The following is a 13,413-nucleotide window of genomic DNA, read 5'->3' on the forward strand; positions in this document are numbered from 1 at the left end:
CAAATAGGTGATGCTAAGAGTCTACGACTCAGAGATTTGGTGCTGGAGAGCAGGGGTGTCACCCTGTTTTATGTAGTAGTTGACACCTTAATAACAAGTTCTACATATTATAATATGCTACATTGTCTCAAGAGTTAAAGGAGGCTGAAGTGGTTTCAAATGCACTGATATTTAAAGTGAGTTTGATGTGGGGTTATACTCCAGACAATCATTGCAATGTACGGGATGGGTAATAGTTTGCATCTAAGAAACATGTCCATGGATAGATAGTTCATTGTAACTAGGGGGAGAGTTGTGTGCTACCCCTTAATGCCAAGAGTTTAGATATGAAGTCATCCCCAGGTCAGGAAACACCATGGCCCTCTGCTAGTCTTTATGGTCTCATCAACCAAACTAGATATCAAGAGATATCTTGCTTCTCCTCTGCCTTATTCTTGACCCTAATTTGTATATAGACCCTACATGATTGTTCTGCTTATCTGGCTTTTGGTATATGCATGAGGACCCAAGAAAGGCCTTGGTACGGTCAAGCTATGGACCAGTACAATCTGTTTAACATGAAATTCTAGATCTGTTCTTCCTTGGCTCAAATCCTAGCTAGCACATTCAGATAAATAAGAAAAAAAATTATTTAAGCCTTTCATGCCTTTGTTTAGTTTCTTCATGGTTAAAAGTAGCTGTATGTGAAATATTTGGGGTTATTGTTTTAATCATCATTAAGATACAGGACACTAAGAATTCAAAAACAATACACTGATATAGCTCTAAAAATAAGATGTGATCCCAATCCCCTAGGCTCACCTGCACAATTGAAGCCTTCCTCCAGTTCACATGCTCTTGAGCACCCATCTCCATTCAACAAGTCTCCATCATCACACATTTCTCCCATACTCCTAGAAATATACATTTAGATACACGTGAATTTACTCATTCAGCTGCCATCAATTCATTTCAACTCCTCATCATGCTTTAAAAATTAAAAGCTGTGTAAAAATATGAAATAATCTACAGAAAATACTAAATAAACAATATTTAAAGTAGAAGTGAGGTTAGCAAAATGGTAGATTAGCATCATCTGGGGGTTTTAGGAATTCCTAGATATCAAGTGAATTATAGCTCAAGAACATGTGGAAGAACTTCTGAAGTGTGCCTGGTGAGATGAACCACCAGCCCTGTGATAAATGGAGACTTGGAATTAGCTGATTTGTGTCTTTCAAATTTGCTGTATTTATTTGTTAGATCCAGTGATTTGCAAGAACAGTAGCATTGTAGTACACTAATAAACAATATGGAAAATAGAATTCTAGAAAGCAATCTCATTTAGATGGCAAATTATAAAATCTGGATAAAAGAAACTGAGTACAACAACCACACACATGCGCACACACACACACACAAACACACACATGCACAGGCATACACTCACACACGCAGGATTAATATGTAACTTGGAAATTCAACTCCTGGGTATATTCAAAGGAAATGGAATTAGTATGTCAAAGAGTTGTCAGTAATGTAATATTCATTGCAGCATTCTTTGACACGGCTAAAAGATAGAAACCACCTAAGTGTCAATCAATGGATGGAAAAGTAACTGTTACACACATCCAATAGAATACTGTCCAGCCTCATAGGAAAAGAAGCCAGTCCTCTAAAGCAGCATGGATAGAGATGGAGATCATGTTGAATAAAGCAGGCACAGAAAGAGAACTAACTATCCTGTGATGTTGCTCATATTTGGGAAAAAGGAAGATGATTTCATACACATTGAAAGTAGAATGTTGGGTTTCTAGCTGGGGCCTGAACCTCGCTGATCCTGGCCCACAGCTCCCTGCTCCCAAACTCTGTGGGAGAGAGAGCTCAGCGCCCAGACAGGTGGGCACTCCTGAGACTGCAGGGCAGGAGAGACAATCAGTACAACCCACCCTTGTCCACATCCCTGGCCCAAGAGGACTGTATAGGGCCTCTGGGAACAGGAAGATAGGGGCACTCAATGCCGTGGTCCAGACACTGCCCGGATCTGAAGGGACCTGGTCAAACAGCTCCCTATACCCAAACCCGATGGGATGGAGAGCTTTACTTTCAGAGGGGCAGACACACCTGGGAAGCCAGAGGAGACTACTGTCTGTCCCCATTTCTGACTCTAGAGGAAAAGGCCTAGCACTATTTGGGCCCCCTGTGCACAGGGTCCCGAGAGAAGGCGGGGCAGGCCCTTCTGGTTGCTGCCCTTACAGAAAGCTCAAAACCGGCTCTGAGAGTGACTTCAGTCCTGAGACCAGAGGTAAGACCAACTTTTCTGCTCCAAGTGACCTGTCTGGTGGACTCAGTACACATGCCCACAGGAACATCTGAAGACCAGTAGACAGGAAAGACTACACTCCTGAAAGAAGAACACTCTGTTCCCATAACTGGCTGAAAGAAAACAGGAAAACAGGTCTACAGCACTCCTGACACACAGGCCTATAGGACGGTATAACCACTGTCAAAAACAGCAGAACAAGGTAACACCAGAGACAACGTGATGGCAAGAGGCAAGCGCAGGAACCCAAGCAACAGAAACCAAGACTACATGGCATCATCGGAGCCCAATTCTCCCACCAAAGCAAACACTGAATATCCAAACACACCAGAAAAGCAAGATCTAGATTTAAAAATCGCATTTGATCATGATGATGGAGGACTTCAAGAAAGACATAAAGAACTCCTTTAGAGAAATGCAGGAAAACACAAATAAACAAGCAGAAGCCTATAGAGAGGAAATGCAAAAGTCCCTGAAAGAATTACAGGAAAGCACAATCAAACAGGTGAAGGAATTAAAAATGGAATAGAAGCACAAAAGAAAGCACAAAGGGAGACAACCCTGGATAAAGAAAACCAAAGGAAGAGACAAGGAGCCATAGATACAAGCATCACCAACAGAATACAAGAGATAGAAGAGAGAATCTCAGGAGCAGAAGATCCCATAGAAATGATCAACATAACTATCAAAGATAATATAAAACAGAAAAAAACACTGGCCCAAAACATACAGGCAATCCAGGACACAATGAGAACATCAAATCTAAGGATGATATGTATAGAAGAGAGTGAAGACTCCCAACTCAAAGGACCAGTAAATATCTTCAACAAAATCATAGAAGAAAACTTCCCTAACCTAAAGAAAGAGATGCCCATAAACATACCAGAAGCCTACAGAACTCCAAATAGATTGGACCAGAAAAGAAACTCCTCCCATCACATAATAGTCAAAACACCAAAAGCACAAAACAAAGAAGGAATATTAAAAGCAATAAGGGGAAAAGGTCAAGTAACATATAAAGGCAGACCTATCAGAATTACACCAGAATTCTTAGCAGAGACTATGAAAGCCAGAAGATCCTGGACAGATGTCATACAGACCTTAAGAGAACACCAATGCCAGCCCAGGTTACTGTATCCAGCAAAACTCTCAATTAACATAGATGGAGAAACCAAGATATTCCATGACAAAACCAAATTTACACAATATCTTTCTACAAATCCAGCCCTACAAAGGATAATAAATGGTAAAGCCCAACACAAGGAGGCAAGCTACACCCTGGAAAAAGCAAGAAACTAATTGTTTTACAACATAAAAAAAGAGAAGACAGGCACACAAACATAATCTCACATCCAAACATGAATATAACAGGAAGCAAAAATCACTATTCCTTAATATCTCTCAACATCAATGGACTCAATTCCCCAATAAAAAGACACAGAATAACAAACTGGATACGCAATGAGGACCCAACATTTTGCTGCCTACAGGAAACACACCTCAGAGACAAAGACAGACATGACCTCAGAGTAAAAGGCTGGAAAACAACTTTCTAAGCAAATGATCTGAAGAAGCAAGCTGGAGTAGCCATTCTAATACAGAATAAAATCGATTTTCAACCAAAAGTCATCAAAAAAGATAAGGAAGGACACTTCATATTCATCAAAGGAAAAATCCACCAAGATGAACTCTCAATCCTAAATATCTATGCTACAAATACAAGGGCACCTACATACATAAAAGAAAGCTTACTAAAGCTCAAAGAACACATCGCACCTCACACAATAGTAGTAGGAGATCTCAACAACCCACTCTCATCAATGGACAGATCATGGAAACAAATTAAACAGAGACATAGACAAACTAGGAGAAGTCATGAACCAAATAGATTTAACAGATGTTTATAGAATATTCTATCCTAAAGCAAAAGGATATACCTTCTTCTCACCACCTCATGGTACTCTCTCCAAAATTGATGATATAATCGGTCCTAAAACAGGTCTCAACAGATACAGAAAGATAGAAATAATCCCACACATCCTATCAGACCATCACAGGCTAAAGCTGGTCTTCAATAACAATAAGGAAAGAACGCCCACATATACATGGAAGTTGAACAATGCTCTACTCAATGATAACCTTATCAAGGAAGAAATAAAGAAAGAAATTAACGACTTCTTAGAATTTAATGAAAATGAAGGTACAACATACCCAAACTTATGGGACACAATGAAAGCTGTGCTAAGAAGAAAACTCATAGCTCTTAGTGCCTGAAGAAAGGAAAAGGAGAGAGCATATGTCAGCAGCTTGACAGCACACCTAAAAGCTCTAGAACAAAAAGAAGCAAACACACCCGGGAGGAGTAGAAGGCAGGAAAAAAAATCAATCTCAGAGCTGAAATAAACCAAGAAGAAACAAAAAGGACTATACAAAAAAATCAACAGAAACAAAGCTGGTGCTTTGAGAAAATCAACAAGATAGATAAACCCTTAGCCAGACTAACGAGAGGACACACAGACTATGTCCAAATTAACAAAATCAGAAATGAAAAGGGAGACATAACAACAAACTCAGAGGAAATTCAAAAAATCTTCAGATCCTACTGCAAATGCCTACATTCAACAAAATTGAAAATCTTCAGGAAATGGACAATTTCCTAGATAGATACCAGGTACCAAAGTTAAATCAGGAACAAATAAACCATTTAAACAACCCCCATAACTCCTAAAGAAATGGAAGCAGTCATTAAAGGTCTCCCAACCAAAAAGATGGGTTCAGTGCTGAATTCTATCAGACCTCCATAGAAGACCTCATACCAACACTATCCAAACTATTCCACAAAATTGAAACAGAGGGAGCGCTACCGAATTCCTTCTATGAAGCCACAATTACTCTTATACCTAAACCACACAAAGACCCAACAAAGAAAGAGAACTTCAGATCAATTTCCCTTATGAATATCGATGCAAAGATACTCAATAAAATTCTTGTAAACTGAATCCAAGAGCACATCAAAACAATCATTCATCATGATCAAGTAGGCTTCATTCCATGGATGCAGGGATGGTTTACTATACAGAAAACCATTAACGTAATCCATTATATAAACAAACTGAAAGAACAAAATCACATGATCATTTCATTAGATGCTGAGTAAGCATTTGACAAAATTCAACACCCCTTTCATGATAAAAGTCCTGGAAAGAATAGGAATTCAAGACCCATACCTAAACATAGTAAAAGCCATATACAGCAAACCAGTAGCTAATATTAACCTAAATGGAGAGAAACTTGAAGCAATCCCACTAAAATCAGGGACTAGAGGAGGCTGCCCACTCCTTACTTATTCAATATAGATCTCGAAGTCCTAGCCAGAGCAATCAGATAACAAAAGGAGAAGAAAGGGATACAGATTGGAAAGGAAGAAGTCAAAATATCACTATTTGTAGACGATATGATTGTATATTTAAGTGATCCCAAAAATTCCACCAGAGAACTACTAAACCTGATAAACACCTTCAGCAAAGTGGCTGGGTATAAAATTAATTCAAATAGATCAGTAGCCTTCCTCTATTCAAAAGAGAAATAAGCCGAGAAAGAAATTAGGGAAATGACACCCTTCATAATAGTACCAAATAATATAAAATACCTAGGTGTGCCTTTAACCAAGCAAGTAAAATATCTGTATGATAAGAACTTCAAGCCTCTGAAGAAAGAAATTGAAGAAGATCTCAGAAGATGGAAAGATCTCCCATGCTCATGGACTGGCAGAATTAATATAGTAAAAATGTCCATTTTACCAAAAATGATCTACAGATTCAATGCAATCCCCATCAAAATTCCAAACCAATTCTGCATAGAGTTAGACAGAACAATTTGCAAATTCATCTGGAATAACAAAAAAGCCCAGGATAGCTAAAACTATCCTCAACAGTTAAAGGACTTCTGGGGGAATCACTGTCCCTGAACTCAAGCAATATTACAGAGCAATAGTGATAAAAACTGTATGGTATTGGTGCAGAGACAGACAGATAGAGCAGTGGAATTGAAGACCCAGAAATGAACCCACACACCTATGGTCACTTCATTTTTGACAAAGGAGCCAAAACCATCCAATGGAAAAAAGATAGCATTTTCAGCAAATGGTGCTGGTCCAACTGGAGGTGAACATGTAGAAGAATGCAGATCGATCCATGCTTATCACCCAGTACAAAGCTTAAGTCCAAGTGGATCAAGGATCTCCACATCAAACCAGACACACTCAAACTAATAGAAACTAATAGAAGAAAAACTAGGGAAGCATCTGGAACACATGGGCACTGGAAAAAATTTCCTGAACAAAACACCAATGGCTTATGCTCTAAGATCAAGAATCGACAAATGGGATCTCATAAAACTGCAAAGCTTCTGTAAGGCAAAGGACACTGTGTTGGTTCAACTGGAGATCAGCATGTAGAAGAATTCAGATCAATCCTTTCTTATCACCCTTAAGTCCAAGTGGATCAAGGACTTCCACATCAAACCAGATACACTCAAACTAATAGAAGAAAAAGTGGGGAAGCATCTCGAACACATGGGTACTGGGAAAATTTCCTGAACAAAACACAAATGGCTTATGCCCCAAGATCAAGAATTGACAAATGGGATCTTATAAAACTGCAAAGCTTCTGTAAGGCAAAGGACACTGTGGTTAGGACAAAATGGCAACCAACAGATTGGGAAAAGATCTTTACCAATCCTACAACTGATAGAGGGCTTATATCCAAAATATACAAAGAACTCATGAAATTAGACCACAGGGAGTCAAATATCCCTATTGAATATCCTAGTAAGAGCACCAGTGTAAGGGGAAGCCCTGGGTCCTGCTAAGACTGAACCCCCAGTGAACTAGATTGTTGGGGGGAGGGCGACAAGGGGGGGAGGATGGGGAGGGGAACACCCATAAAAGAGGGGAGGGGGAGGGGGATGTTTGCCCGGAAACCGGGAAAGGGAATAACACTCGAAATGTATATAAGAAATACTCAAGTTAATAAAAAAAAATGGGGTTCAGAGCTAAACAAAGAATTCACAGCTGACGAATGCCATATGACTGAGAAGCACCTAAAGAAATGTTCAACATCTTTAGTCATCAGAGAAATGAAAGTCAAAACAACCATGAGATTCCACCTCACACCAGTCAGAATGGCTAAGATCTGGTGACAGCAGATGCTGCTGAGGATGCGGAGAAAGAGGAACACTCCTCCATTGTTGGTGGGATTGCAGACTGGTACAACCATTCTGGAAATCAGTCTGGAGGTTCCTCAGAAAATTGGACATTGAACTGCCTGAGGACCCAGCTATACCTCTCTTGGGCATATACCCAAAAGATGCCCCAACATACAACAAAGAGACATGCTCCATCACACAATGGAATACTACACAGCTATCAAAAACAATGACTTTATGAAATTCATAGGCAAATGGATGGAACTGGAAAATATCATCTTGAGTGAGGTAACCCAATCGCAGAAAAACATACGTGGTGTGCACTGATTGATAAGTGGATATTAGCCCAAATGCTCAAATTACCCCAAATGTACAGAACACATGAAACTCAAGAAGGATGACCAAAATGCAAATGCTTCATTCTTCTTTAAAAGGGGAAGAAGAATACCCTTGAGAGGAAATAGAGCGGCAAAGTTTAGAACAGAGGCTGAAGGAATGCCCATTCATAGCCTGCCCCACATGTGGCCCATACATATATAGCCACCAAACTAGATAAGATGGATGAAGCAAAGTGCAGGCTGACAGGACCAGATGTAGATCTCTCCTGAGAGACACAACCAGAATATGGTAAATATATAGGGGAAATCCAGTAGCAAACCACTGAACTGAGAATGGGACCCCCATTGAAGGATTGAGAGAAAGGACTGAAAGAGCTTGAAGGGGCTTGAGACCCCATATGAACAACAATGCCAACCAACCAGAGCTTCCAGGGACTAAGCCACTACCCAAAGACTATACATGGACTGACCCTGGGCTCCAACCTCATAGGTAGCAATGAATAGCCTAGTAAGAGCACTAGTGAAGGGGAAGCCCTTGGTCCTGCCAAGAATGAACCCCAGTGAACGTGATTGTTGGGGGAAGGGTGGTAATGGGAAGGAGGATGGGGAGGGGAACACCCATATAGAAGGGGAAGCATAGGGGTTAGGGGGATGTTTGCCTGGAAACCAGGAAAGGGAATAACAATTGAAATGTAAATAAGAAATACCCAATTTAATAAAGATGGAGGGGAAAAAATAGAAAGTAGAATGTTGGTTTGCAGAGACTGAAGTAAACAGAGAAAAGACTGAGGGGGAATATTGGTGTGCTCTGAATTACAATGACATGGGAGGAAGTCCTCAAGTCCTCGTGAGGACTCTAGTCAGTGGACAAACTAAAACAAATATATGTAGTGTATTCAAGAAGCCAGAGAGGGGGGTTGGGGATTTAGCTCAGTGGTAGAGCGTTTGCCTAGCAAGTGCAAGGCCCTGGGTTCAGTCCTCAGCTCTGGAAAAAAAAAAAGAAAAAAAAAAGAAAGAAAAAGAAGCCAGAGAGGCTGTGAATTGCTTACACATAAAAAGAGTGATATATGAAGAGATGGGTGTGTTCAATCTATTTAAATATTATACAATGTATCAAAAACATCACATGGGATTTGTGAATTTTAGTGTTTTTATATAAAAGTATTTAATATGTTTAATTTTAAAACATTGGCCTTTTTAAAAGGTAGTTTATTTTCTGGACACTGAGTTACACTACTCTAGACACATAAATATTCTAAGTCAGCCTTGGATGTACAAAAAGAGCCTCTCTCACAAAACAGCAAAGCCAACAAAACATAAATAGAGAGGCTGTGCCATCTTATAGAACATCTGCGTCATCTTCTATTGATTTTATCTAATTTTTAAATCATTTTTCATTTAATCGCTTTCCTCTATAAAGGTGAAGTTATAAAATTCAGAATATTTCAGAATTGAATCCCCTGTTTATATATAAGTAAGCAATTAAAGTATGACAAATTGCAGGTGACTTAGTCAATGACATAGGTAGGGTTCAAGTCACACTTCTTACTTCCTAGTGGCAAATATCATATATGATGGAAAAAAATGTCATCTTTGAACTTTAGTTGATATCTAAATGTAGGGCGAGGTAGGTAACTTACTCTTCAATGAGATTTCTTTTATAAAATATGCTATGGGAACAAAATAGAGAAAAGCTAAGTTGGAACTTGCATGAAAAAGTAAAATTTGGCAATTGCAAAATGGTTATGATTTACAGTTTTCTTCTTTACATTTCAATATGTCCAAATCAGTATAGATTTTAGCTCCATATATAAAGAAATTTGAAGTTCTAAAAGGTTCTCAAAACCAGGATATCACAAATAGATCATCATTATTCAAAGTATACTAAGGAGATAGATTGAAAATGAATTAGACACGAGTGTTTATAAATATTAAAACCATGGTTTTGATGCAAGTCATAGTAATGATGTTTTAAGTTGTAAGACAAAACAGGAGACAGGAATAAAAACATAGAAAAAGCATAGGTGAAGGATTTGTTTGTAGCCGACTAATAGAATGTTAGCCCAGCTTGTAGAAAGCCTGGGTTTAATCACCAGAAATGAAAATAAAGGCTAAAAATGTCACCCCCAAAACACTACCTACATGGTACGTCATACATTTTAAGAATATTTTAAGTTTTATTTATGTCCAGCATTTATGAATGTTTTACCAGCATGTAATTCTGTGCACCTGGTACGAAAAGAGGCTAGATCAGAGTATCAGATTCCCTGGAACTGGAGGTACAGACTGTTGTGAGCCAGCTTGTGAATTCTGGGACTTGAACACAAGTCCTTTGGAAGAGCATCCAGTGCTCTTAACTGCTGAGCCATCTCTCCAGCCCCTTCATACATTCTTTTCAGACAAAATCAATATGGGTCACTAGAAAGAGACTGGCCCAGGTACCTGGTCTACCATGTGATGTTCAGGAAGCATCCCAAAGCTCCATTTCTTGTTTACTTGTGTATGGAGAGAGGATTGCTCAATAGACTGTACCCTAATGATTCCCTGCTTGGGGTTTAGGACATAATCTCGGAAAGAGGCAACTTCACAATTTTATTTGGAAGAAAATTCATTTTGTACAGTGCTGCCCAATAGAAATCTTATGAGAGTCATACATAATTTTGAAATTTTTCATAGTCACATAAAAAGTAAAAAAAAAAGATAGAATTAACTATAATACTATATTTCATCCAACGGGATACTTAAAATATTACCATTAATATTTTATAATAATATATAATCAATATAAAATGATTGATGAGACATTAGCATTCTTTTTGTATCCCCAACACTTAAACATTTAATTAACTCATTTTCACTTAAATCATTTTAATATTTGCCTTTTACTTCAATCTCATATTCATTGTTGGAAAAGTCAATTCATCTATCGAAGTTGTTCCAAACTTTCAAGTTATACTTTAAGTTTTTTTCCTAACAACTAAATTGAGTTTTGGTTTAAAAACAAAATTAGCTTAATTATATTAGAATTAATATTGCACATCTTAGCTGCATCCAACATATTTTGAAGTCTTAAGTGCCACATGTGTCAGATGACAGGTGGACAGCATGTACCAAGAAAATCAACTCCCAAATGAGTGCTGCTCAAAATCTTAGGCCCCTCCTTAGTGCTCAACCTGATAGTCTTCTCTCTGGAACCAAGTGGGTTAAACAATTTACTTGGCTCCTTTTTGGCTTGTGCATTGGGGTGCCCTCAGGTGAAACACAACTGGGACTCAGAAATGACTCCCTTGGACAATAGTACCGATTATCCAGCCAAGTATGCAAACAGAAGCTAAGGAAGTACATTTGAACATGGAACCTTGTGAGACCCACTAGCAGAGAATCACTGCCTCTAGTTACGCTGCTTCATGAAATGGGGGTAAATATGACTACTAAGTTAGGAAGATGACCCTGCACCATCTTCTGCTAAATACACACAGGCACAGGCAAGTGATATCCCACTTTATGTGGCTTTATGGTGGCCACAATTGAAGAATGTCACCAGAAGAGAGCTAGCACGCTGAGGAGGCGCTAGGGAGGAGCAAGGACAAATGAGTGAGATTTACATGTTCGATGATCTCTGTTGTATTCAGATGGGAAGGAACATTTAGTATTTATGCTTTAGTGTGATGAATTAAGATTATATCATGGCCTGAGGACCTCAAAAGACCAAGAAGATAAGCAATGTCCAATGATCAATAGTTGGATGGAATCCCAAAAAAAGGCCAGAGAATTGAATATATATTTTCCTCATCTGAGAAACGGAAAGACGGGTCATCCTATGGTAGAATTTAGCAATGCATCACCTTTGCCTTCCAGATTTCCACTCCCCAGCTTTATGGAAATATAGGTTAGATGACTACGAAGGGTATGTTAGATGAGGATTGACCAACTGCCTGAGGGTATCCCAGGACTGGATATATGTCTGTACTACACTTGGACACGTTCTAGGCAAACCAGATGAATTCATTTCTTAGACTGATAACACAGGACATTAGAAAACGGATCATAGGATGTAAAGGGACCAACGTAGGAATTCCATATTGTCCTTTGTTATGTTTACAGAAGAGCTGTAAGTGGGTCAAATGAATACATCCCTTTCCTCAAATCACCTCCAGTTAATAAAACTGAACGAGCAGACCACTGGTCCAAATTATATCCTTCTTTAGTATTATTTAACCATCATCTATAGAAACTCTTCCCATACCTCACTGCCCTGCAGTTCTTCACTGAGGCCTTAAGGGGGCCCCAAAGAAACATCTCTGTGTCTCAACACTCAGGGGACCAGTGTCAGAATAAACCCCTTCAGGACTATGCAGAAATGCCAGTGACCTCTTAAGACCCCAGAATTTCTACAGGAGGTTCATGAAGTCCCTCGCTCCTGTGCATTTTAAAGCTGAGTCAAGCTCACACCGAGGTTGGGCCTCTTTGAGCAGGGGAGCACGGCCTAGCTCAGTCATGTGACTTACCTTTCTACCTTTCCATCTCCACAGTAAGGGCCTCCATGAATATGGCTCAGAGGAGGTGAAGCTTCTCCAAGTTCCCCTCCAGCTTCAGCTTGAACTTGGTACTGATACACCTGCCCGGGGATGACCTCCCTGTGGAAACAATGAGATTCCGACCTTAACATCCGCAAAGTGACATAACCTTTATTGTTGGTTCTCATGAATTTAAGGGACTATTATGTGAAACAAAGTGTGAATTATGCCAATTGTCTGAAACAAAGATAAATACCCAATCCTATGAGCAGCCTTGAGTTTGACTATATAGTTATTTCTATTGGCCCCATGTATTCTCCACTAGTAAATATAGCCTGATGGGTTAACACTTATTATGATAGGCCCTGAGAAAGTAGGATGATGCCATGTAACATTTTTAACCAAGGAACTATAGAACAACTATTGAAAAACCGGTAAGCTATATTTTTAAAGTAATCAAACTACGTGAAGATTAGAATTTCAGTGCATCGGCTCAGTGAAGTCCTTTCTTGGATTTATGGGCCACAGTTTTCTTAAAAGAGAATTCTTGCCTTGGAAAGATTGGAATAAGCATTTCATAGAAGGAAGCACACAACTGAATACCACTTGGAAGAGGTAAAAATTTCCAGTTCAAAACACAGTAAATTGCTCTCTACCTCCAAATGCCAAGCACGGAGTTGGTACAGTTGACCAGAGAGATTGAAGGAATGTATCAGACTCTCTGGTCCCTGGTGATTTTTTTTTAAGTGGTGAGTGTATGACACAAGATGTTGATTAAGTAGTGAAAGAGCTCATGAATGGGGCTGCAGGGTTCAACGATGAATTCTGCCTCATCTTAATTTTACCCAGTGATTGTCCTGATTGGAAAAGTACCACCCAACTCAAGATAGGCAAGTACTCCGGAGGACACGATCTTGATGAATTATTAGGACTGCCAGGAGTGGGCAGTGAGGATTTCCTGCCAAGATCCTCTCTTTCCTTAACAGACTCTTTAATGCAACCACAGAATCACCACCCCACAATCTGATGTAGCAACCAGCAAACAGGAAATGTC

The 13,413-nt window shown here is 39.3% G+C and overlaps 1 protein-coding gene across 1 annotated transcript in view; it reads right to left on the reverse strand.

Annotated features, from left to right (window-relative positions):
- Positions 1–13,413, reverse strand: part of Pappa2 (pappalysin 2) — a 274,186-nt gene that overhangs the window by 146,861 nt on the left and 113,912 nt on the right. Inside the window, exons 9-10 of the mRNA NM_001427778.1 lie at positions 12,351–12,479; positions 802–893 (exon numbers count right to left, since the gene is read on the reverse strand). Coding sequence (NP_001414707.1) covers positions 802–893; positions 12,351–12,479 — 221 coding nt within the window. The remainder of the gene's footprint in view (positions 1–801; positions 894–12,350; positions 12,480–13,413) is intronic.

The sequence above is a fragment of the Rattus norvegicus genome, chromosome 13 (genome assembly GCF_021556685.1).
Source record: "Rattus norvegicus strain SHRSP/BbbUtx chromosome 13, alternate assembly SHRSP_T2T, whole genome shotgun sequence".
In the NCBI taxonomy this organism is placed as follows: Eukaryota; Metazoa; Chordata; class Mammalia; order Rodentia; family Muridae; genus Rattus; species Rattus norvegicus.